The sequence below is a fragment of the Oryza glaberrima genome, chromosome 8 (assembly GCF_000147395.1).
Source record: "Oryza glaberrima chromosome 8, OglaRS2, whole genome shotgun sequence".
Lineage (NCBI taxonomy): Eukaryota > Viridiplantae > Streptophyta > Magnoliopsida > Poales > Poaceae > Oryza > Oryza glaberrima.
In genome coordinates, this window is record NC_068333.1 from 19,167,580 (window position 1) to 19,183,073 (window position 15,494).

Genomic DNA, 15,494 nt, shown 5'->3' on the forward strand with positions numbered 1-15,494 from the left:
CCACCACAATTTTGGAGACTAAGTTGGGCACCGAGAGCTCCATGTGCTGAAAGGTCCTCTGGTTTCTTTAATTCCAAATCTCTCATGAAACTAGAAGGACCAACATGCACATTACCTGCTTTGGCGCTTGCCTCCCACCATTCATGTACCATCGAGGAGGTGTAGGGCCATCTATTGGGTCTAGCGGTAAAGATGGAGCCATTTGGTCATCCTCGGATTGCTAGTTTGTCTAAGGTTTTCATATGGAGGTTTTGCATTTTCTTGGCATCCAGGGCTTTTAGATGAGCACGTCGAAGTTGGATGTCGCTGTACCTAGAAGTTACGCGCTGTAAGGCCGACGATGCCGTGTATTCTCCGTGGGTGGTTACCAGCCTTGTTTCTCAAGCGTCAAGCTTAGCCGGCCTCCGGGGTGCCGGTCTTGCTGTCCTCCTGCAAGTGGTACACTAATGTGTCTCATGGCCTCTTGTTCCGGCACAGTCATTAATCGCTGTGCTGCCTAGCCAAGAGCAAGGATAATAATAGAGCTCACTTCCTACTATTAGCCAATATTAAAGCCAACACATATAATAGATTAGCTATAAAGTTGGCTACAATTTTCTTCTCATCTCTCTATCTCTCACTTATACATTAATTGTATTTGTCTTAGAGGTTGTGTTAAGCTAGCTGTTGTATGAGAGCCAATACCCTTAACTTTTTATTACATCTCTCCTCCACATAACTATTATACTTGCTCTAAACCAAGCTAAACATGCAACATGGTTAGCTTTTACACTCATTAACTTGGTCTAGCTAGCTTAGCTCTAGCCACTGCCTATATATGCTGAGAGGTACCGAGTGTACGTCAACTAGGCACGTGAAAATGATCAAAAGTGAACACATGCAGCGTCAGGTATTACTTGTACTATATTAGACCCAGAAACGCTAGCTCGCGTGCAAAATCACTCGAGGAGGCCGACACGCACGTTATGTAGTACCACTACTCCTCCTATTATCAGTTTCAATTCAACTGTTCTGTTTTGGTAACGTACCCAGATCGATCAGATGGTCACCAATGGCCAACCATTATTATGTCATGTGGTATGTGCAGCTAGCTAGTAGGCAGCTAGCAAAGCTATAGTTAAGCAGTCCGTCGTTGTCTCAACGCCCAACCAATGCAACATTGACAGACACTGCAAGCTACTCTAAGCTCACTGAATTTTACAGGACAGATGGCACTGTTAAACAGGACGTACGAAGTACCAGAGTAGTACGTAATATATGCTGGACACCGCTAAGAGCAAGTATAATAGTACAACCCACTACTAACTCTAATTCATCTATAGCCAATCTAATAGTCAATTCATACGATAGTTACTTACGATACTATTAATATATGGTCCCATATATCGTACACATAGTGCATCTTAGAATCCGTGCTGCAGCTACCTACAGATCTATAGCCCGCTGCTCTTCTCTCTCATTGCTTATCTCATTAAAATATGTTTATAGCTGGCTAATAGCCTGCTATTGTACCTGCTCTAGTAGTACTACTACTCTTTTGTAACTGGCGTTCGATCAGATTGCTGTCCTGGCAGGTGATACGCCTTAAAAGGAGACGACCGACCGGCGAGCGAAGAAGCTGATCACCGACTCACCGACCCCGACGTCGTAGGCAATATTTGCATGATAGACGGTCTAGAATGTGGTGCTTCACGAGTTAAATTGTGGGGACCCGTGGCATCGTACCGTACTGAGAATGATGCACGCATGTGACAGCTAGCACAATTGAGGCCCTCTTTATATCCCATGTCAAAATTTTTCACCATGTCACATCAAACGATTGAACATGTGCATAAAGTATTAAACGTAGGCTAAAAATAACTAGTTACACAAATTCCGACTAATTTGCAAGACAAATTTTTTAAGTCTAATTGCTCTATGATTTGACAATGTGGTGCTACAGTAAACATTTGCTAATGACAGATTAATTAGGTTTAATAAATTCATCTCGCTGTTTACTAACGGATTTTGTAATTAGTTTTCTATTAGTGCCGAACACCCCATGCGATAGCCTATATACCACCCGATGTGACACGCCAAAACTTTACACCCCTAAATCTAAACACCCCCTAAGTTCTATTTCATATGGTTTCTCCCTCCTCACAAACCAGAATAGAAGTACTTTTAAAGTTTTTTATTTATGGTCATTAAGAATATATGGAATTATATGAGATGGTTGTGATTGTTTGAGATAAAAAATTATGTGGAAAAAACTAAATAGGAAATAGTTATATGCTAGTTGGTTGAGATGATAGAGCAGCTAAAAATATAAATATATTTTTAGGATAAAATTTAAATGTCAGACTAATATATTTGGGATGGAGGAAGTAAAATATAATCACTTTATAAGTCATTTTTTCACGAAAATTAAGAAGATATAAATTATTGAGAAATAGATACTATTTGGGATTAGATGAAGTAGCTATGGATATGTTTGGTGAAATACTTTTGGTAGTGTCAAGGCCTAGATAAGTTTTGGACTACCAATTCTTTGATAGGATATAGTTGTATTTGGTTTGATGCTACATTAGGGTGCAAACTTTAAGTAGAATCTAGAAAATGCCTAATTGGGTATTGCCATACTGGCAATTCCAATGATTTGGCTTCAAACCAAAACCACCACGTCTACTATTTAAATTACCAAAATATTTTTTTAGAGAAAACTACCAAAATATCGGTATAGCACACATTTAACATCAATAAAAAAAATGTCCTATATTTTAGAATAATTTCTATATATGGGATAAATTCTGAGTGTTAGTTAAGATCAGAGAGTATGTGAAGAGTTATATTTTGGACAAATTTTTTGGGTTTGGGGAGTATATTTTGGAAAAAAAAAATCAGAGATGAATCCTAGTGAGTCTATTAATTCAGTTCCCTAGGATGATCGATGCGGCGTCATCATACTTCAGAGTGCACGTTCTGAACAGGCAACAGATAGAGGAATCAAGCGCTAGCTACATTGGATTATATTACTAGCTCGGATCGATCATATCGACATATATATATTCCACTATGCCACTGTCCGGTTATGTAGGCTGGTCCATCCCACCCAAGAGCACATACGCACGCTTGCACATATCCATCGCGAATTCGCAACGCCAAGGTGAGCACCGAGCCACCGATCGTGCACGTCTTTTGATCGAGATGATCGCTGGGTTAGCTTAACTTGGCGCACGCGCACGTTTTGCCACTGGTCTCAAGTCGATCGCTCCGGCGATTATTGCGCGTGCGCCGCCGTCCCCTCTCGATCTGCCACACCACACGCCGCGCGCGCGTGAATGGCGTGATTTAGAGCCTGGTTGGTTGCTACCCTGAGGAAAATTTGCCTGACCTTATACAAGCCTGAGCATAACATGTGGTTGTTTGGTTGCTAGCCTGACGCATATTCTCCCTCGCCTGGCCTGAATCCCTATGGCGTGGGATTAGCCTGAGTCAGGCGACCAAAAACGATCGCCTGAGCTCCAAGCGTAGCAGCGCTCTACAGTTACATTCCTAATCCTCTTTAGACAGGCCACGGGATGCTGCTGCTAACCAGTGTCGCATCGACACCACACGAGTCGCCGCCAATGCCAGCGCAGCCGCCGCTGCCAACACCACACGAGGTCGTCGCCGCCGCCAACGACGACGAGTGAAGCCAATGCAGCCGCTGCCGTCGACACCACACGAGGCCGTCGCCTCCGCCGCCGACGCCGACGACAATGAGTGAAGCCAGCACAGCCACCGCCGACGACAACGTGTGATGCTGGCGCCGCCGCAACCGCACGAAGCCTAGTCAGATCAGATGCCGTCTTCTCTGCTACATCATTGGATCCGGCCGTCCACACGAAGCGGCTGCCGCCGCCTGCTGGATCTTGTGTCCTCATCTTGCTTAACATGTAGATGTGAGAAATTCTTATGGTCTTGCTTAGGCTTAGCATGCAGATGTGAGAAATAATGGAAGGTTGATGCGGTTGGATTTGGGGATCTCTTTTCTCATGTTCTCCTCTAATTCTCTTCTTGATGCATTCGATTGATTTTTCCATGGTTTAGATTTATTTCGGTTGGAGGGACGATGCAATTTTATGGTAAGATTTGTTTTTTTCTATAAACATGTTTAGCTGTAATTGTGTGAAGCATAATCGTAGTCTTCTCTCTCAGGCCATGGTGGCCAACCAAACAAGTAAGGTCACAGGCTGTTTGGACAGGCAAAATTCATGAACTGGTTATGTGCCTCTCAGGCATGCAAATTTGATAGGCTTGGTGCTCAGGGCACCAACCAAACAAGCCCTTGTTATACCGGCCGTGCGCTCGATCTAGGCGTTATTTTTTCGCTGCGTCGCGCGTGCGAATCGATCGATAGAATTGACCGATATTGCCACTGTTTTGGGTGGGTTTTTTCTTTGCTTTGCTTTCTCTTGAATCTTTGATCGATCGACGTACGCCGTCCTTACCACTGTGCATCTTTTGGTTTATAATTAGCGGCGGTCCCGGCCGGCCGGGTTAGAAGACTGACGTCGATCGATCGATCTCCATGGACATTGGTTACTGAAAAGCGAGTAAAAAGTTAGAGCTAGCTATAGCATATGTCCTTGGACATAGGCAGTAGCTCCAGAAGAATTAATCCTGATTAGATTTGCCTACTGCCTGCTAATTAATTATTACTAGTATTAGCCTGCATGTTACGTTAACGTTGCTGTCTGCGAAGCACCAAAAAAAGGTTACAATTGTGCAGAGTGCAGCCGTGCAGGCTAGCTAAAACAGCAGACGGTTGGTGACTTGGTATGACCGCTGTGTGCGCGTGTTAATTTTCTGTGAAAAACATGTCTTGGTTGTTGGATCATATAGATTGGTAATGGTGGCTCGTGTCGTGCAGACGTGCACAGCAGTCTGAACAAAACCGGCAAGAGCCCAGCCCACACAAGCGGAGGCGATCTTTTTGGGCTTAGTCTACTGGGCCATCGCATGCGCTACAAAAAACAAGACTATATGGCCAAGGAATAAGTCCACTTAAACTCCCTTAACTAGTGGCCGAATCTGATTTATATCCTTGAACTACAATACTAGATCTCTTGACCCTTTAACTATAAAAACCAAAGCAATTTGACTCTCTCGGTGGTTTTAGAGAGAGGTTTCACTGACGTGGCGCTTTAACTTGGTCCATCCTGCTGAGTCAGCATATGGGCCCAGATTTCATTCTCATCCCTTATTCCTCCTATCCTCCTTCTCCCTCTCTCTCTCTCTTTCTCTCTCTCTCATTCTAGCTTTAGTCCCCTTCCTCCCCGGTCAGCTTCACCACAGCGACTGGTGGGACGACGACGGGGAGTACCGGCGGTGAAGGCGAGACGACGACGGGGAGCGGTAGCGGAGACGGCAGGGCTTTGCTCTCTCTTCCACACTGGCCCCTTCCCCTCCCCTCTCTCCCCCAAATTCTGCAGCACCACAGCAGGGCAGTGGCGAGGATGCAACATAGCGACGGCGAGTGCCTCGACGTCAACTGTCTCCTGCACCACCAGGAGAAGCAATACGGGGGGACACGGCTCGTCGATGGCACAACGGAGGAGTAGTGGACACCTCGACCTCCTGGATCCAAAAGTTAGAGCAGAGAGGCACAATGGCTACCTTCTCCTCGGCCGTCTTGGAGGCCGAGCAGAGTGAGGCCAGAGCGAAGGAGGTTGGGCGGCGGCGGAGCGGCGTGAGCGGAGGAGGTCGGGCGAGGCGAGGCGGGAGAGGGGGAAGCCTGCGGCAGCAAAGTGACGGCGGTCCAGCCCAGGCAGAAAAAAACCGGTCCCCGAATCGACAGCAAGCTAGGGGAGCAGCTGCGGTGTGGAATCCCCAAATCCACGAAGGAGAGCAGCGAGTTCGAGCCGGACTGGCGGCTCAGCGGTGGCTCCTGCGTTAGGATGACATGGATGGCGGGAAGCGCACGGCGACGACGGCGGCGTTTCTCCCCCATTGTTGGGACCGGCGCAGGGGCATCGGTCTCATGGGGAGGCGGAGGAGCTCGGCGTTTCTCAGGTGAGGAGGCGGTAGCAGAGCTTCGAGGGGACTGAGGCCACCTGCTAGCGGTGCTCTCACCAGCATTCTGCTCCGCGCCGTCGCCACCGCGAGCACGTTCGCCGCCCCTGGGTGGTCGTGGACGTCCTTCGCCTCCGTCCGCATAGGCCGTCGCCACCGAAACATGGCCCACCTGCCAGTGTAACGCTTAAGCTGACTCAGCTCTGTTGAATGTGGTCAATGTGACACGTCAGCGTAAAACCGCTTTGAAAACTGCTCTGGGAGTCGGAATGCTCTAGTTTTAACAGTTTAGGATTCCAGTATTATGGTTGAGAGTCACGAGTTAGATTCAAATTCGGTCCACTTTTCAGGGAGTCAAATTGAACTTATTCCTATGGCCAACGTCCAGCCCATATACGATGATCTGGAACTGGACTACGGCCTACTTTTGGCCCATGATATATGGGCTGGAACAGGAATATGCACATACAGAAACTCGGGTATCTTACATGGAATTGGTGAATTTGGTTAACTTTGAACACCACCTGATCTGCACCGTTGCAAGAAATAGTACACACAAATAACTGAAGATGACTAGATGAGTGATCAGCTCTCTCCCAAAGGAAAAAAGATGACAACAATGAGACCCTCTTTTCAGTATAAATAAGGCACAGAAGAACTATCAATTCTTGTAAGTTATACACCAGTCAAGGCTACATTCAGTAATCAGTTACACTTGCACACAGATCATTTACACTACACAAAAAATGGTTAGGAATGAACTGTTCCAATCAATCCCATATCGAATTGCCACTTTTCCAGCCCCCCATTCTAACCAACCGTATACTAGTGCTAAACACAACCGGGGTTACAAACATTTTACATTTTACACAGCTAAACTGCACCAGAGTACCAGGCTATCTGAGTCCTGAGGGGCTGAACGGCTAGGTTATACCATGAATTCTATTGTCAGGACGAGCTCCGGGAGGCCGTCTTCTCCGGCTTGGACAACTTCCCGGCGGATTTCCTGACATCAGTCAGCTCCTTCACAACATCGGCCATGGGCGGCCTTCGGCTCGCTTCCTTCGCTGCGCACCTAAGAGCCAAGGACAGGACCTTGCTGACTTCCTCTATTTCCACCGTGCCATAGACTTCCTCCATCAGCGTCGAGTCGCAGACGAGTTCGATTTGGTCGGTGCCGTTGAGCGTTGCGGTCACCCAACTGACAATGTCCATGTTGTCGGGGAACGAGGGATCCACCGCCTGTTTTTTTGTTAGCAGCTCAAGGAGTATGACGCCGTAGCTGTATACATCGGACTCGATACTACTCCTGGTGGAAAATGCCAACTCTGCAAGGAACAACAGTACAGCACAGCCCATAAAAATCTGTAACATGAATATCGAATTGATAGTTTCAGGGTTATCCTCAGCAAAACAGTAAGACGGCAATATATAATTAAACAATTTTGTAGTCGCTGATTATTTTGTTGTTTTGGCTTTCCAATAGTATTGTCAAAGTTAGCAAAAAAATTCTACAGTTATTTTATTATTCTATATTTCAGGGACTAAGTATTCAGTGTTGTCACTTTCATTTTCCACCTACAGGTTCTCGATGGCATTTTACAAGTTAGAAATAAGGGTGGGTGCAGTTACTGCCATGTATAATTGGATTGAAACTGCAGAAAATTTATGAAACATCGACATTTCAACAAGTTGCTTCAGATTATGCATGCTAATGTGGGAAAAAAAACAGACATGGAATGCTTTATTTCAAGCATACCTGGGGCCATATATCCAAAGGTGCCAATAACTCCAGTAGTCTGTGGAGCAGAAGAAGACTGGTCCATGAGCTTTGCAATGCCAAAATCTGCTATATGTGGAACCATGTCCCCATTCAGAAGTATATTACTGGGCTTAATATCTCGGTGAATAATTGCAGGTTGACAGTCATCATGAAGATACGCTAGCCCATGGGCAGTACCAAGAGCTATGGTATAGCGCACACTCCAGTCCAAACTTGGAGGAGGTTGGATCCCATGCAGAACATCTTGAAGGCTACCTTGCTCCATATAAACATAAAGCATGAACCCATACTCACTTCTTAACCAAAACTCTTTCAGCTTTATCAAGTTCCGATGCTTGATTTTGCCTAATGTCTTCAGTTCTCTGATCATGCTTTTGTACGAACCTTTCTGTGCAGATATTGCAAGCTTCTTTACAGCATATACTTCTCCTGACCTCAGTGTTGCCTTGTAAACAGTTCCATGAGCACCAGTACCGATGATATATTTGTCATCAAAGTTTTCAGTAGCCTCTATAACCTCATTTAATTTAGAAGAAGAACCTTCAAACAGAGTACTGACTGATTCTAAATTTTTTGTCTTTGGATGATAAAACTTTAAAAGGATGCAACTCAGTATAAGTATGGAAACTGCTCCAACGAACAATGAACCAATAACTATAACAGCAATCTTGACGTGTTTGTGTAGTTTTTTGGTCTCTCCACAAGGTTTCAAAACATTAGACCCCTTGCAATAAGAACCATTGGTATGGCAAGAGATACAGAGGTCTGGATTGCCATTAAAGGAGCTCGGTGAGGAAACCAGAAAATTCAGAAGATTTTCTGGGACCGGACCACTGAATCTATTGTAGGAAACATTCAGTACATGCAGTAATTGTAAGTTTCCTAACATGTCTAGGTCTCCAGTGAGGCCATTAAGTGACAAATCTAAACTTTGCAGCTCCACCAAATTGCTCAATAATGGCGGAATGCCACCAACGAGTCCATTGCTACTAATATTCAATGCAATGCCCAGTTTTACCAACCTTCCTAACGATGAAGGGATACTGCCCCCAAGAACGTTGCCACCAAGTTGCAGCTCAATAAGCATATCCAACTGCGAGAGGGAATCAGGTATGCCTCCACTGAATTTATTCTCTTGTAACCGTAGTTGTGACAGAAACTTAAGGTTGCTTACGGTTGTGAGTGCCGAACCATTCAAAGAGTTGAAACTCAAGTCAAGCAAGTACAGCTTGGAGCAACTAGAAATCTGCACTGGAAGAACACCTTGCAGGCTGTTTTGCGAGAGGTTTAGCACTCTCAAATTCACCAAGTCTCTAATTTCAGATGGTATTGGACCAACCAACTTGTTTTCTGACCATTTTATCATCGTAATATTTACACATCTCCCCAAGCTTGCTGGAATGTTGCCACTTAAGGAATTATGACTCAGATCTATATAGCTCAGATTTGCACAGTTCCTAAATTGTGGAATGGGCCCACTTAGATTGTTGTTTTGGAGAATAAATCGTTCCAAACTTGGGCAGTCCATAACATTGGATGGGATGCTACCATTGAGAAGATTAAGCCCCAAGTCCAAAATTCTCAATCTTTTCCCTGAACAAATGTTAGGCGGTATTCCACCAACAAAACTGTTGTTTGTGAAATCAATTTGGGTTAAACGACTATTAATACCCAAATCTGGTGGTATAACTCCAGTGAAGAAATTGTTGAAAAGTGTAATGTTCTTCAGGAACTTCAGCTCAGCTAGCACTGGAGGTAGCCTCCCAGTAAAACTGTTTTCATAGATAAGGACACTTTGCAGGCTCTTGATGCTCCAAATATCCTCAGGGAACTCCCCAATGAGGCGGTTTTCAAACAGAAAGAGTTTCTCCAATTTTCTCAGATTTGCCAGCTCTTTAGGAACAGTGCCATTGAGCTGGTTTGCATCCAACTCCAGCCACACCAGCAACTGGCAGTTACCTATCTCAGGAGGAATTGGCCCAGAAAGTGAGTTCTCAGAAAGTAAAAGTTGAGAGAGGTTTCTCAATAAACCCAGAGACGATGGAATCTGGCCAGATATATTATTGTTGACAAGTGCAAGCTGTGTCAAGCTACTACAATTCCCTAGCCATGATGGAATTTCGTTGCTAATCTGATTGAATGACAATATGAATACCTCAAGCTTGCAATCCTCAAAACTAAATGTGATCTCACCTGTGAAACTATTTGCGGTAATATCGAAAATCTTCAGTCCTTTGATATAGCTCAAGGTTTTCGGAAGACTCCCACTCAATTGATTATCTAGTAGATAGAGCTCCTCCAACTTGGTGCAGTTGCCAATTGAATCTGGTAGAACTCCAGATAATTTATTGCCATGCAGCCACAGGTACCTAAGGCTAGTCATTTCTCCAACTGTCAAGGGGATAGAACCACTGAGTTTATTGTAATGGAGGTACACTTGCTCCAGAAACTGATTCTTGAACAACCCCTCTGGTATTTCACCAGTGAGGGAGTTACTGTACAAAGAGAGAGACGAAAGCTTTTTGATGTCGCCAAGGGATGCTGGTATCTCACCAGAAAAACTGTTACTGGACAAATCCAATTGATCAAGCATGCTACAATTGCCCAATTCTTGAGGGATTGAACCAGATATGCTGTTATTTGACAAACTGAGTACTTGTAGGCTCTTCATAAGTCCTATTTGGGGTCCAAGAGAACCAGAAACTCCAGAAGATGACAGGTCAAGAGAAACCACACTATTCTTTTTGTTGCAGGAAACCCCATCCCAATTACAAGGAGTTGTATCAGAAGCTTTCCAAGTGGAGCTTATGGAATGAGGTAATATGAGATCCCTAGACAGAGAAAGAAGGGCTAGACCATCTGAAGTCAAACTCCAAGACGATGAAACAGAAGTGAAGAAGAAGAAGAAAAACCAGTGCCACACAACCAGCCTCATTTTGTGCCTGAAAAACATTGAACGGCAGTCAGCAGAAGCTTATTAGATCTCTACTTCATGTGGGAAAAAAAGGCGGTTCCTAGAATTGTCTCATGAATGCATACTCCCTCTTGAGTACCAAATAACAAACTTTTCTGTAATCATTTGTCAAACAGCACAATTTTAGAAGGAAGTAGCTTGTGCGAAACTGCAACAGCGACCCATGCAGTTGAGTGGTATGGGCTAGTACAGTAGTACACTAATACTACTATGTACTAGTATTATTAAAATTTTTGAGAACCAATACTTAATTAGACTTGCTGGTATGGTTTTACCTCTTTTCAGTATATTTTCTTATCTTTTGAGTATAAAAATGTTTTAAATAATAAACCATACCTGATTGGTTATGCTTTTCTAGTCATAATTAAGGGTCACCATATTGATGTCCAAATGTCTTTTTTTTTCCAAATTAATCAAAGATATATTAGAGCTTCTACATATGTACGGGAAATATACATAAACATTAAAGTAGCATAACCATACAATTGCTAGCATAATTTCATACACAAGCATTAATGTATCTCCGGCCCAGGCCACCAAATTCTACCAAGAGAAAACCAATTGGTATTTTACATAATCAAATGCAAATATGTGTACTACTAGATCTTTTACAGAAAAAGAGAAAAAAAAGTCAACCGGAGTCTGCTTTTTCTCCTCTCCAAGTAAACCCGAGAATGTTCAACAAGTCCTAAAAAGAAGTTTTTTTTACTCCTTTGGTTCAGAAAAATCACCACTAATTTTCACAACAGTTGCGAAGAGTTAAACCATGAAAGGGATGCCCCAAAGCCACCCCAACCCGGATCTCAGCCTTGGGGGAGGAACGAACATGCTAAAGCACATTTCTTCCGATTTCCCCAGCAAAAACAGTTGAATTCGATATCTTCCTCAACCCCCCCATGTTCCATTAGTACTAAGATTTGGGCCAGGAGGCGGTGGAACTTCATATGCATCTGCGAGGAAATCCCCACAATGCTACCAATAGCACAGCAAATTTGCAAGAATGGTACCTAATAAAGCTTTTTTTGTTTGTTTGTTTGTTTCAACTTTCAAGCATGAAGAGCACCAAATTTTGCTCCTCCATTGGGGACATAACTGATTACCCTACAACCTACCGAATCAGCATCAAGAACCAAGAAACTCAGCAACTAAGCGCAATGCAAGAAAGTAATATGAAAGACAGAATCATATCCTGAGAAAGAACTCTGTCATGAAGCATCTATACGCACGAATCAAGCTAGCAGTTCCAGACGAAAGCAAACAAACGATATAACAACAAGAACACCGGCCCAAAAGAGAGCAGATATAACTGTAACCATAAACGAGCAAGAAGAAGAGCGTACGAACCAGAATAAGGCGAAGATTGAGGCGAGCACTGCTCTAATGGCAGAGTTGGCCGTCCATGGCGGAAGAAACGGCAGCACACGGGAGTACGGGAGGGATGAAGCCGCGATAGCACCCACTGCTTTCACTGGAGAAACAGTAGTAATAGTACACTTTCTGTCGACAGGATCAGGTGTGCGTGTGACTGCTCCTGCCTCCTCTGATGGTGGTGGTGGTGGAGGTGGTTGTCGTAGTAATGGCGGGTGTGGGGGCGGCGCACGGGACGGGACCAGGCGACGGCGACGAGGGCGGTTTCACACACACGCATCCGCGATGGGAATTTGAGGTTGCAACCTGCGTCCCCTGTTCCCATGCGCAGGTGTCGCGGACCCGTGTGGTGCATGTTCACATTGGTTTCTTTTCTTTTCTGGCGTGAACACCTTTTATGCCTCGATTTGTAGGCGGTTTTATTTCTATATTCGGATTGAAAAAGTTTGGGTTATTCTGTACCGCTGTTCGTGTCGTACAGTTTTTATAGCAGAGAAGGTAGTAGGATATACCACATATTTTCTAATGTAGATAAAAATTTTGGTACACTTTTTTGTTTTCTCATTGATTGTAAAATTTATTTTTATAACTTCATGTGTATTACTCCCTACGTTTCCAATCGATCATCATATTATATGAGTGTACAAATACATATGACAAATGGATGGTACAGATTAAAGCAACGTTACTATTTTCTAGATGATGTAGCTCAATACATGTCTAAGGATATCGCATCTCTTTCTCATGTCGCCCTACCCAGGGGCGGCTCGGGAGTCGACGATCCGGCCACCCCTTCCCCCTCCATCTTCCTTCTCTGCCTCGCCGTCGCCCCAGCGGCCGCCGGCAAAGCCGCGCAGTCGCAAGGACGGCGGCGGTGGTGCTTCTCGCCAACTTGCTTGGGCAGCCAGGGGAGTCACCCTGGGTGGCGGCGACGACGACCACCAGATCTGTGTCGCCCCGGCCGGATCTAGCGGGGTGGCGGCCAGCGGCGGGGAAGGCATCGGCAACGAAGGCAACGGGGATGGCGGCAGGGATGGTGACGGCGACGGCAGTCTCGGCAATAGGAGGCGGCGGTGGCGAAGACCGCGGATCCGGTGGCAGGGCACCCGGATCTGGCACCTCTGCGCCGGATCCGCCCAGTGGCGGCGTGGGCGAGCCGGCGCGGCCTGGTGCGGCTGGCAGGAGGATGGCGCAACCGTGGGTGATGGTGGCGACGGGCCAGCGCGATGCGGTGGCGTGGCTTGGGAGACTTGTGGCGACGACGACGACAGCGGGCAACCGGCGAGAGGAGCAGCGGCGGAGGCAGTATGCGTGGAGGCGCAGCTAGTGACGCCGGAGGCTGATAAGGCGCGGCTGGTGACAGCTGCGGGTGTGGAGGCAAGGCCGAGGTGCCGGTGCGGCACGACAAGGCTTGCCGGTGTGGAGATAGTGGAGAGGCGCCAGTGGAGGCTAGCTCGGTGATACGTGACCGGTGGTAGCGCACGGAGACTGGCTGGCGGGGGCCGCCGGTGCAGTGGTGCCCACGCGCCAGCGGAGGTTCAGATGGCGGTGGAGCAATGGTGCATCAGTAGTAGACCGGCAAGCGGTGGACGACGGGTGAAAACCCAGGGCAACGATGGCGTTCGAGCGTCATTCCCCTCTTGAGGGCGTTGTCGTGCCGTTTCACCCCTCAAGTGTGGCTGTCGGGTGCAAGCCCAGTCTCGGTTCTCTTTGAGACCTTGACGGACGGTGGCGGCGGTGTTTTCGTTGCTTCTGTCCTTGGAGACATCGTCTAGGCATCCCTTGCCGAAACTCCCCAAGCAATTGGTACAACCCTGCTCTAGATTCATATCCTCTTGTGTCGGTGTCCTAGCTTCTACAAGTTGGCCACGTCGGAGGGCCTAGGGGGGAGAGGTGTTTCATTCTTCTCTCTCACCCTCTCTCCCTAAATCCCAAAGACTTGAATAGAGTGGGGGTTTTGTGTTGGTAGTAAGGGTAGGGTTTTGGCGATCTCAGTCGTGTTCCGTTGTTGGTCTAGTGGCGGCCGGTCCGGTGCTAGTCTTCTTCTAGATCTGTGTGTTGGAGCTATCGGTGTGTGGGTGGTGGTATATTTTTTTCGTTTTCCTGGTTATGACCTTGAAGGGTTGTAATCTTTTAATTTTTTCCTGCTACATCAATATAGCATCGTAAAAAAAAGTACGTGTCTAAGTTTTTTATCTCAACTATATATGATATATAGATATGTATAGTACAAGATTTGTGATTGGACCACTTTCATTCGAGGAGAAATGTCTTCTGTAGGGCGTTTTTCTTTTTACGCATTTTTTATTTCACAATTGTGCAGAAAGAGCTTTTTTTTTTCAGAATGGAATTGGCACCTTCACGTATCGATTTGCTAAAGGTTGAGAAAAAAAAAAGCTTTTGAAAAAAAGAACAGCCAACTACAAGCAAAAAAAGCTCTTCGTTGGTCGAACTTGATGGCGTTGTTATGGTTACATTGTTTGGTGACGGGGACTTATTTTGATAGACGAGTTAAAACTCGCAACACAACCCGTGTTACGATCGAAGAAGAGGAATTTATAATAAGTACAGTAGCATATATTCTCCAGAACTAGCTTTTGACATTTGCTACTACTTTACATATTAAAAATGTTGCCCCATGATCGCATTTTTCTTATACTATACTTACGAGAGTAGCTGTATACATTTTGTTATCTTATCAGGTATACTGGTGCCAATCGGCCTGACGCACTAACGACACGGCAGGTTGTTAATTGGAACGGCGGATTTTGTTCCCATGTGACTATCCTACTAATTAACCGGTAAACTAGTACCAGATGGAGATTGTTTTTTTGGCATGAAGTTGACAGCCATTTGCCAACAAAACAACCATGCCTTTTCTAACTACACGGTTCGACGGTCAATGTTGCTCAGAATTCAGAAAAGCAGAGCATATCAGCATGCATGCAACCTTTCCTTTTACAGCCTTTCGCCCTGACTTTTTAGCTAGATGACACCTTGACGCCAGTGTGACAGCCGACGGCCTTTCAAGTTACTAGTTATATTTCCAAATCTGAAAAAATTAGTTATATTTCCAAATCTGAAAAAATTATTTTTGATAGACATATTTCAATCCAACAACCTATTATCTTAATGACTTTCTTGGATTTAATGCGTGACTCTCTATTCTTCCACACAAGATTGGCTACATGAGTATCAAGAAATGTAAATATTAATGAATGACTTGTTTACGAGGAATGACTAGTAGCATGTTTAAATAAATGTTGAGTAGAATTACTTATTCTTGATCTATGTGTGAAGATGAAATATGACTATAAAAATAGATGGAGGGAG

At 45.2% G+C, this 15,494-nt stretch overlaps 1 protein-coding gene across 2 annotated transcripts; it reads right to left on the reverse strand.

Annotated features, from left to right (window-relative positions):
• Window positions 1-6,666: 6,666 nt before the first annotated feature.
• LOC127782352 (receptor-like protein kinase) lies at window positions 6,667-12,465 on the reverse strand. Of its 2 annotated transcripts, none has more exons than XM_052309521.1 (3): window positions 12,138-12,465; window positions 7,796-10,761; window positions 6,667-7,364 (listed from the first exon to the last, which is right to left on the reverse strand). In XM_052309521.1, exons 2-3 carry the CDS (start codon window positions 10,752-10,754, stop codon window positions 6,985-6,987), a joined length of 3,339 nt encoding a protein of 1,112 aa, XP_052165481.1. In that variant the 5' UTR covers window positions 10,755-10,761; window positions 12,138-12,465; the 3' UTR covers window positions 6,667-6,984. The 2 variants fall into 2 exon arrangements, with proteins under 2 accessions (XP_052165481.1, XP_052165483.1); XM_052309523.1 differs by lacking the exon at window positions 12,138-12,465 and adding an exon at window positions 11,801-12,127.
• Between the last annotated feature and the right edge of the window lie 3,029 nt (window positions 12,466-15,494).